This window comes from Fistularia commersonii, chromosome 21, assembly GCF_037954325.1.
Source record: "Fistularia commersonii isolate RoL2024-O1a breed Wild chromosome 21, RoL_Fcom_v1.0, whole genome shotgun sequence".
NCBI lineage: Eukaryota > Metazoa > Chordata > Actinopteri > Syngnathiformes > Fistulariidae > Fistularia > Fistularia commersonii.
Window position 1 is genome coordinate 5,256,109 of NC_141304.1, and position 10,995 is coordinate 5,267,103.

Sequence of the window (10,995 nt, forward strand, 5' to 3'; positions counted from 1 at the left end):
TCACGCAATGTTAGCGAATCACCTGAGAGGTAAACAAAGATAATGGCAAACTTTCTATACACCAGGTTCGACCTCAGTGACTGAGGTCAGGAAAAAGAGTAGTTTGAGACAAAAAGGTCCAGAATTCCATCAAGGGTCTGGCTTGTGTAATAAAAGGGATGTTTTTTCACATTTCATAACGCACTTTCATAGTCCATAATTAATATTTAATATGTAGTAAGACATTTAAAATTTATTTTATAAAAGAGAGTTTTCTTTATATATAGTGGCTGTTCTCCCCTCATTTCGGTCACTCTCCTTTTGTTTACTCCTCCTATAATGGCAAGAATATATTTTACTGAACCATCATCTCTTTTCAACAAGTCAACATAGTCAAAACGAAAGACCTCACGGAGCCTCTTGGGGATTTTTCCTAATCATAAACAAAATACTGTATAAAGGGATGAAGAGCAGAAGTGCTGAGGTCATGATTAATTCTGTTTTTTGGGATTTTAACCCAAATTGGTTAGATTAATGTTAAAATAATGGTGAATGTGTGTATGTGTGTGTGTGTGTGTGTATGTGTGTGTGTGTGTGTGTGTGTGTGTGTGTGTGCGTGTGTGTGTGTGCATGCATGCATGTGTGCGTGTAAAAAAGGAAAAATGTTCATTTGTAAATAAGGTTTGTGCTTCATCAAATCTGTTTCCATTTTTTTAAAACAGACTTTTTTCCAGCAAAATATTATTTGAATTGGATAATAACAAGATTGGGTCTGTTTCTAGTTCCACCTAAAAAAACAATATAATACATTTACTCATTCAAATATTATCCATACTGATATTCTGACACTTAAATTTAGAAAGTCATCGACTTTGACTAAAATTTGCCACTAATCCTCATATAATTTGAATCTGTCCTGTATGATGGTGTTTATCTGCCCTTCATCATCTAATGGACATTTCAGTTCAACCGCTTTAGGGAGAAATGCACCGTGGTTTTACGAGACTTCCATTTTACTCCCCTGATTTACCTGAAAATGGCAGATGTACAAGTGGGGTGGAAAGTTGGGGAGCTATTTGACTATCAAATTCCTGGGACAGTGAGGTGCTTGTCCTCATGTCCTGACCGTATCTCTCTCCGTGATTTCAGTGCTCGTCCCGCTTTGCATTACTGTGTTCCAGCTAAAGCTTTTCTGTGCAACAAAGAAATTGAGTCTTTGCATTTTATATTTGTTTTGTTTAAATGTCTGTCAGAGGATTTTTTTTTTTTTCATGCGGGCTTGTCCTTATCAGGGGCTGTGTACACCCATCCTGCATACTGTCTGCTTGTTCTTCTATTAAAGTATGTATTTCTACAAATATTACAATACAAATTGACAATACTAATGATGCATTTGTAACAGATCATAATGGCTGTAATTTGATCCAATAGTGTTCTCAGGAATATTTCAGAGAGAAGAATTCAAGATGTGAACCATGCCTACGTGACGTGTGGAGAAGTCACCTTCATCGTCTGCACCTGCTTCAGATGCCAGAAGCTCCCAATAAAATGATCATTTGGTGAAAAGTAGTGTCCGTTTTACATTCAGGGTATGTTTATCTAGCTGCTAGACATAGAACTTCTCTATTTGAATCAAAGAGGTGTGTCTTTGACATCCCTCCCACTGCTTGTTGCGCTTTACTGGTTGTTTGGAAGAAGTTGTTCTTCAAGCCATCAGCCTATAAGCCGCTCTTCCCTCCACCCAGCTCCACACATTTACCCTAAAACCCAACCTCGTAGTCCTAATCTCTCCTCGCTCATCTGTCACATCTTCTCAGGTAGGTGACCCCTCTGTCCCTCCTGTCGCTTGCATTCTTCACTAGACAACAGGATTTCAATCAATTAAAAAACATGCAGGAATGGATTGATGAGAGCATTTTATGGGTACTAAATGTAAAAAGCCAAAAGTTTATTTTGCCTTCAGGCCCCTTATTGCTTCATGACGTCCAATTACTACTTTTCTTCAATCTTAAATATAATGTTTTTGAAGACATATTTTATTCAATGTTTTTTTCTCCTTTTTTATATTGAGGAAAATATTAGCTTTCATTACTCTGCATTTTACATTTATGATTGAATTAACCCGCAATAACCTGCAAAATAAATATCTACTCATAAGTACTGCAGTTAGGTCAAAGATGAAATTGCAGGTTAATTACAAACACCGGTAAAATCCAATATGGTTTGTTGTTAAGCTAAAAAAATATTAATGTGATAATAGCAGACTGCTTTCGTTTCATCTCTTCCTGGTTATATTTCGGTCTCACTCCATTGTGTTTTACATTGGCACATTTCTAGCCAAACCAATTTCTATTAATCAGATGAGATTAGGGTGGTGTAACAGTCGTATTGGTTATATTTAGATCAGATTTTCTCAGACTTTATTTCACACTTTGGCCTCTTATTCTTCCTCTACAGATAGGGAGTGAGAGTGGCCCTGTGTTGTCATTGCAGTGCCATAATTTATTAATTGATTGCTTTTTCTAAGATGGTTTTGAGCATTCATTTTGTTTTTAATGGATACCAAAGACCAGACGGGGGAGGAACGTTATTTGCAGTGACAAATTTTTTTTGGTTCCTGGAAAACAAGGAAAACCGTAGAATATTGACCAAACTAAAGCATTTCGTTTGGTATTAGGATTATAGTGCTGCTTGCTCAGCCTTATTCCAATCGCCAAGGTAATAAGTTTTCATTCTTTTAACTCATCTACGTAGAGGCAACTCGTAACCGTTCGATCAGTGGCTGCACAACGCAGTCACAGACCCATTTATTTTTAATTCTACTTTCAGCACCAGACAAATGAGGACTCTAAAGGAGGAAGTTTGAATAATTCTGGTGTTGAGAGATTTTGCTGTTGATAAATTAGTTGATTTTTTTTTCCTCTAATAAAAAAATTTTGTCTTGTTGAAAGTAAATCATGCAGCTCAGATACGGGCTGGAATCGGGGTGCTTTTCTGACAGCAAAGTACAGAAGATCAACTCTCCTCACTAGATTAACTATTTTCTAACTTAGATCTAAAAATGCTGTTACTACAAGACTAAATTATTCCACAAAGTCGGAAACAAAATTATTCCATGATGCTGCGTAAATTTAAGATGTTTGAAAGGCCTCCCAGAATACTGACTGAGGTTGATTAATTTGCATGTATTAAGCATGGCTTTCATGATTTTTTTTCTCTCTTTTCTTTTAGTTTATTTTAAATTATTTCTCTATCTCATTTATTTATTTGTTATTTGTTACTATTTCTTATCTATTTGTTTTGACATAATTTACTTGTTGGTAACTGACTCCTACGATCAGTTGTAATATCTTAAAATGTTTAAATGACATCTATTCATTTTGATGTAATGTACATCTTACCTTGTTTATTCTGTCTTTTCATTGCTTGTATCTTCAATAATTTAACATTGTTTTTTTAACCACGATTCTTTTCCTGGTACTTTAACCAGTCAGCTTCAAAACAAAATTGTATTTTTATTTGTTTGAAAGACACCATATGAATGAATATTTGATTGATTGATTGATTGATTGATATTTCCTGACAAGGTTTTCCAACTCAGCATGGATGATTCCTCAGAGCCATCCCACTGGGTTTCTCCAGCTCTTCTCAGCTCAGATCCTCTGGCTGCTTTCTCTTCTGAGTCCAGCCTTCTGCCTCCGGGAGAGGAAGGAGAGGCCTTCTTTCCCAGCCAAGACACAGACTTCAGCAACCTACCCTCACTTTTCTCCAGCTCGACCCACAATCGAGCCCCGTCCGGCTACAGACACACAGCGGGTCAGTCACCGAAGCATTTAAAATCTGTGTCTTTTGCAAAAACAAGTTTGAGAGCTGAAGCTGATTCACCTTTTCTGTTTTTCCATGTAAAGTTCGCCAAGTATTTCCATCCCCGAGTCTCATCAGCAACCTGCAGCTGCTGGACGTAACGGGCGGACACTCCCTGAGCTCAACCTACAGCACTGCCGCCTCCACCTGGACCACCAGCCCTCTGACCAAAACCACTCTTCCCTCACACACCTCCACCTCCCTTTTTCAACCTGGCGTCACATCATCCCTCGCCACCCCCAGAGACGAATACTCCTCTCCAAGCAGAGAGGACAGGGATAGTCCTCGGCTACAGGAGACCCTCAAGGCAGAGCGCATGAGCCCCCTGGGGGGTATGGGATCATGTGCCAGTTTTTTGAATCTCACTCCTGCAGTTGGATACACATCCTCATCCCACACTCACCCACACATGCTGAGCCCCTACAGTTCATACATGCCGCATGACTACAGCTCACCTGGTCTCTACTCCAGCCCGGGGACGTGGGTCAGCCCTTCCTACTCCCCCAAACTCCGCAACAAGATGCGAATATCCACTCCAGGTGAGAAATGCATGCATCATTTTTGCAAATCATTTTGTGCATGTTCCTGGAAAAAAAAAAAAAAAAACGTTAACAAATGCTAAAAATGTAAAATTCAAATTTCAAAACAGCTTTTGGTTTCAGCTTTTAACTGCCTGGGGATTAGGATATGCTTTCTCTGATCTAAAAATGTGAAAGTTTACCAAATAAATTCCAACAGAATCCATTGACAAAGGTCCAGTGATCCAAATGAAACAATAATATCTCGTATTTATTTGATTACATTAATTTCATTAATGGAAGATAGTCCACAGTTAATGTCACATCATCAGTTATTGACACATGTGGACTCCTCATCCTCCTCATGAAGCATTCACTAAAAGGTTTCAGTTTGACTCTTCAAATATCTAAGTACGTCTACCTTATTTTCAACAGAGGCCCGAGAGTGTGTGAACTGTGGGGCCACTGCTACCCCTCTGTGGCGCAGGGACGGTACAGGCCACTACCTGTGCAACGCCTGCGGACTGTATCACAAGATGAACGGCCAGAACAGACCGCTGATCCGGCCCAAGAAGAGACTGGTAATGGACCCTGAGAGTGAAAAATTGCCTTCAAAAAGGAGAAAATCTCCCTAATTCCCTCCTTTGCTGAGATGCATGATCTACCTGTTTTCCAGATTGTCAGCAAACGGGCAGGCACGCTGTGCGCCAATTGTCACACAAGCACAACGACACTTTGGAGACGCAATGCTAATGGGGAACCTGTGTGTAATGCCTGCGGACTCTACTTCAAACTTCACAATGTGAGTCTGCTGTAATTAACCTGTTGTATTGCTGTTTTACATAGGGGATTAACAATACATTGAGGCTCTACAGAGTAGTGGCACATATATTTGAGAATATACATTATGAAGCTGACAAACAGTGCAATATGAAGTCACTGACATTTTGACTCCTGGAAGAAGGGTTTCTAAGATTTACCTTGCTGACCTTATGTAGTCCCAACGTTGTGCTGTTGATCATCAAATGAGTACAAACAGAAGTTTTAATTTTTTTATTTTACACTCAAGTTTATTCCATAATTATTGGGTTGTGAAAAAAAAACATTTTTTTGTTATGTTTTGTTTTGACACTTTCACTGTTTGCTTTATCTTGAAGTCATTCGGCACCAGGCTTTGTGTCATCAAGGTCTTGAATCAAAAATCAGTATACTAGAGATTTGAGAACCTCAATATCTTTGATGGTTTCCTTGATGGTAATTGAGGGAGATTTATTGCTGTTTTTTTATGACTTCTCCCTAACTTTTACATTTTTTAAATGTCCACAATGTCTCTATATAATAAAAGTTGTTGGTTTTTTTTTTAATTGAACGCATGTCCTCCTAGGTCAACCGTCCCCTCACCATGAAGAAAGATGGCATTCAAACTCGCAACAGAAAAGTGTCCAACAAGAACAAGAAAATCAAAAAAGCTGCCATGCCGGAGACCTTCTCAGACATACCTCAAATCCCATCCCTGGACAACAACAGCGGGCCCTTCTCCCTTGCACCAGGGACTCTTCTGCCGTACAGTCAAACCCCCCACCTCATCTCGACACCACCACCCCTGCATCCCTCTGCCACCTTACCCTACACACACCACCTAAACACCAGCATGGTGCCAACACTCGTGTGACATCACAGATAATGAAAGAAAACATAATGCTTTACAATAAATGTTACATACATTTAGAAATCACTAGCTCACTTACTATTTTTTTGTGTGTGGTTTTGTACATTTGTTTTTACACAGAAAGGAGGTTTGTTTTCACTGTACTTTAGGTAAGGAACACCAATTTTGTAGATATTATTTTGATAACGAGTGTGTTTGAAATAGAACAACTCAACTTGGAGTTGCTGCACTTGTAGACATACATCGATGTAAGTGCAATCAAAATTAATTTGACAGTCATCTATGTCCAAAATCCTTTTTCTATTATTCATTATGTAAAATGATAATGTGGATTTTAATTTTGTCTATTTTGTGTTGATGTTAACCATGACATTGAAAGTGTGGGGAAAAAATAAAATATATTTACTACTAGACATGGTTTTCTTTTTAAGGCCCTTTTCCTCTGAATCAACCTATTTATTTCAGTGAAGAGATGGCAGTTTATTCTCATCATTAATTTGATTGTACTCCTTTTCTCAGGTACAATAGCCTCTTTGTAGAGACAATCCTCCGCTTTGACATGGTAATTGTACATTGCTGTTTATGCAAATTCTGCAGAGGTGACGAATGTTGGAAAGAAAGGCAGTACTTAAGCCTGATTTTGTTTTTAAACCTGTTTGTGAGCAACGGGGCTGAGGTTTGAATCATATTACCCATCAGTTGTTGACATGTGTGTTCTGCATAATAAGGTCAAGCATTGGTTATGGCCAAAAACTAATTCAGTAAGAAGTAAAAATTAGTGATTAATATTTAATGACATGTTTGTTGATGTTTGACTAAAAACTAAAACCTAGATAGTTGATGAAAAAAGGAACCTGGATTGGAAAACAAAAAGTTAACTTCCTTCAGGTTGTTCATCTTAACAGCATTTCATAATCCATCCATTATCTACTGCTGTTCCTGCACTTGGGGTCAGAGGGATGCTGGAGCCCATTCCAGCTGTCATTGGGTGAGAGGCGTCGATAGCACGGTCACTTATAGAGGCAGACAACCATTCACAAATGTGGGCAATGTTTCCAATTTATTCCAATAAACCCCATGCATGTTTTTGGACTGTGGGGGGAAATCGGAGAACCCTAGCAGATACAGGGAGAACATACAAACTCCACAATAAAGGCCCACTGCAGGAATTAAACCATGGTCCTTTGTGCTGTGAGGCCAAAGCGCTAACCACTGCATTCATACTATGCCGTCCATTAAATCTAAATATGGCCACATGTTGCTGTATCAAGATTATATGTTATTTGACATCTGCTTGACCCCTGTGATTAATATTGTTCAGGGAAAACGCCTCTTTGAACTACTCTTTAGCAAATGCATAACCTCTAATCAACATTATCTATATCGAGGATAATTATCAAAATATAACAACAGAAAAATTGTGAATATTTCTCTATGACCTCATTGAGACCACTTCACAATGACAATATATTTCACCATTCCACAGACTGTAAGGATGAGTTCGTGCCAGTAGCAGGGCTGGGGTTGCTCACTCAGAACTGGTGACTGACTGATAAGTTATCGCTGAGACCACAGACCCCAAACTAGTCACCTGCTGCTGGCACCCCCCACAACTCACACACCCAGTTAGTCATTTAGGGGCACCACAGACATTTCATGTCTCTAGCTGCTGAACATTTACACAAGTGCAATCCTTCCTTTGTGCCCCTTGAGGGCCTCACCACACAGAAGGATCGATGTTGTATCATTTTATATAAGTATGTATCAGTGTGTTATAACCAACAAAGGCGCATAGGAATATCAGAAGATTGAACTGATTTGTTTTTGTTTCAGCAAACTGTGTACAAGCACACACACACACACACACACACACACACACACACATTATACACAGATTATAGTGTTATAGTTGGTCATAGTCTAAAACATTATAGAAAAACATTAATTAAAAATTAAACGTATAGTTGTCAAGTTAAACGACCTCCATAGGAAGTATTTAGAACAGAATATAGAATATAGAATTAATTTTCTATAATGTATATGTACAAGACATTCCTATTGCGAAATATGGCGCCATCTCTAGGCTGAATAGTGGATAACTTGTAGTTTGTAAAACATGAAATTAACAAAACTTTTGAATCTGTAAAAAATAACCACCATAAATTACTTCCGATAAATTAATGTTGGGATGTATGACAGCAATAAATTTATACAACACATTTAAGTGCTTGTCCTATGTACTAATAAGGACAGCAGTGTCGCTTAAGATAAGATAAGATAAGATAAGATAAGATAAGATAAGATAAGATAAGATAAGATAAGATAAGATAAACTTTATTGATCCCCACTGAGGAAATTCTTGTCACAGCAGCGTAACAAAATGTGTGTGTGTGCATGTGTGTGTGTGTGTGTGTGTGCGCGCGCGCGCGCGCGCGCGCGTGTGTGTGTGTGTCTTCTTTTTGGCTCACTCCCCTCAGGAGTCACCACAATTATCTTTCTCCATCTAACCAATTAATTTCATGTCCTCTTTCTCTCCATTCATAATCTCCCATGTCCTTCATACGGATGGAATTGTGAATATTGCTGAATTTGTTCAGTCAAATGCAGCCTCACAGTGGCACAAGCCAGTGTCTCCCAAGCACGCATAAATAAAGAAAATTATATCAGGAAAGGCATCCGGCATAAAGCGTTTGCCAAAACCAAACATGCGACTCAAACCTAATAATCTCACACCGGATCAGTCGAGGCCCTGGTTAACAATGACCGCCATTGGTACCGATGGCCTGCAGGGTACCAGTGGAAATTGGGCTACTGTGGGTCAAAGAAGGAGATGAGGAAGGCGTGGTCGAAAGCAGAGAGAGAAAAGGAAAGGCACGAGTCTGAGACTAAGAGTAGGGACTTTGAATATCTGGACTGTGACAGAAAAAAATGTGACATGATGCAGAGAAGGGAAGTGGATATACTGTGTGTCCAGGAGACCAGGTGGAAAGGTAGTAAGGCCAGAAGCTTAGGAGCAGGCTTTAACTATCATGGTACTGACAGGAAGACAGATGGTGTAGGAGTTATCTTGAAGGAGGAGTTTGTTAGAAATGTTTTGGAGGTAGAAAGAATGTCAGATAGACTTATGAGTCTGAAACTGGAAATTGAAAATTGAAGGTGTGATGCTCAATGTTGTTGGTGGCTATGCCACTAACAACAGTTAGAGGAAAGAGAGAAAAAGGAGAAGTTCTGAAATTAGTTATATGAAAGGATGCAGAATATCCCCAGATGAGAGGTGGTAGATTTTGCAAAAAAGATGGAAATGGCTATAGTGAACACTTTTTTCAGAAAAGACAAGAACATAGGGTAACTTAAGAGCAGAGGTAAAAGCACACAGGTAGACCATATCTTATATGGACGAGGTAACCTGTAAGAGCTAAGTGACTGCAAAGTAGTTGTGGGTGAGAGTGTAGCCAGACAACATAGGATGGTGGTTTGTAGGATGACTGGTGACAAGGAAGATCAAGAGGACAAATGCAGCGCAGAGGACAAAGTGGTGGAAGCTAAGAGTGCTGTATGGGTTTCAGGGAGGAGTTAAGAAAGGCTGTGGGTGGTTAGGGCAAGCTTGAATTAGAGAATGATTTTTACAGATTCGCAAAACAGAGAGATAGAGATGGAAAGGATGTTCAGAATGTCCAGGTGATTGCGGATAGAGAGGGAAATGTATTGACAGATGCTAGAAGAGTGATGGGAAAATGGAAAGAGTACTTTGAAGAGCTGGTGAATGAGGAAAAATAAAGGGTGGGAATGGTAAAAGAGATGAAAATTGAAGACCACAAAGCAGCAGAGAAAAGTAAGAGTGAAGTGAGGACAGCATTGAAGAGGATGAAGAGTGGAAAGGCAGTTGGTCCTGGTGATATACCTGTGGAGGTGTCGAGAAGAGGCAGCAGTAACAGGATTATAGAGAGTGCGTAGGTGTCTGAGGAATGGAGAAGTGTGATGGTGCCCATTTTTAAGAATAAAGCGGGTGTGCAGAATTGTGGCATGGTATAGAGGGATAAAGTTGATGAGCCATACAATAAAGTTATGGGAAAGAGTAGTGGAAACTAGACTGAGAGCAGATGTCAGCATTTGTGAACAGCAGTATGGCTCCATGCCTAGGAAGAGTACTACAGATGCAGTAATGCTAATAGAGAAGTACAGAGAAGGACAGAGCTACATTGCATTATTATAGACCTGGAAAAAGCACATGACAGGGTGCCAAGAGAGGAACTCTGGTACTGTATGAGGATGTCTGGAGTAGCAGAGAAGTATGTTAGACTGGTGCAGGACATGTATGCTAGCTGTGAGACAGTGATAAGGTGTGCCATAGGGGTAACAGAGAAGTTCAAGGAGGAGGTGGGACTTCATCAGGGATCAGCTCTGAGCCCCTTCTTGTTTGCAATTGTGAAGGACAGGACGACAGATGAGGTTAGACAGGAATCTCCATGGACCATGGTGTTTGCAGATGACATTGTTTTCCCTAGTGAGACCAGAGAACAGGTTGAGGAAAATCTAGAGAGGTGGGGGTATGCTCTGGAAAGGAGAGGACAGGCTTCAAACCTGTTGCTACTTAGCGGCAGAGTAGTTCAATTCCACCCTATTTGGGGGCCACGTGGTGCAGGAGGTAGAGAAATCTTCATTGGAACTGAACCTTGCTGGCTCGATTCCCCGGCTCCTCCTAGTGTGTCCAGGTGTTGTTGAGCAAGACACTTAACCCCTAACTGCTCCCCTGGCGCTGGTTAATGGCAGCCTACTGCTCATGGTTCATCCATGATGGGTTCATTTTAGAGAATGGATTTCCCCACTTGGATTAATACATGATAATTATAATTATTATTATAGAATGAATGTTAGTTGCAGCAAGACAGAGAATATATGTGTGAATGAGAGGTGAAGCTACAGGGAGTGGAGATCAAGAAGTTGGAGGATTTCAGGTATTTGGGG

At 39.8% G+C, this 10,995-nt stretch overlaps 1 protein-coding gene across 1 annotated transcript; it reads left to right on the plus strand.

Moving 5' to 3' along the window:
* Positions 1–1,676: 1,676 nt before the first annotated feature.
* On the plus strand, positions 1,677–6,441 carry gata1a (GATA binding protein 1a). Its single transcript, XM_086168409.1, has 6 exons — positions 1,677–1,796; positions 3,567–3,795; positions 3,888–4,382; positions 4,797–4,942; positions 5,038–5,163; positions 5,746–6,441. Exons 2-6 carry the CDS (start codon positions 3,582–3,584, stop codon positions 6,031–6,033), a joined length of 1,269 nt encoding a protein of 422 aa, XP_086024535.1. The 5' UTR covers positions 1,677–1,796; positions 3,567–3,581; the 3' UTR covers positions 6,034–6,441.
* The last annotated feature ends 4,554 nt before the right edge of the window (positions 6,442–10,995 follow it).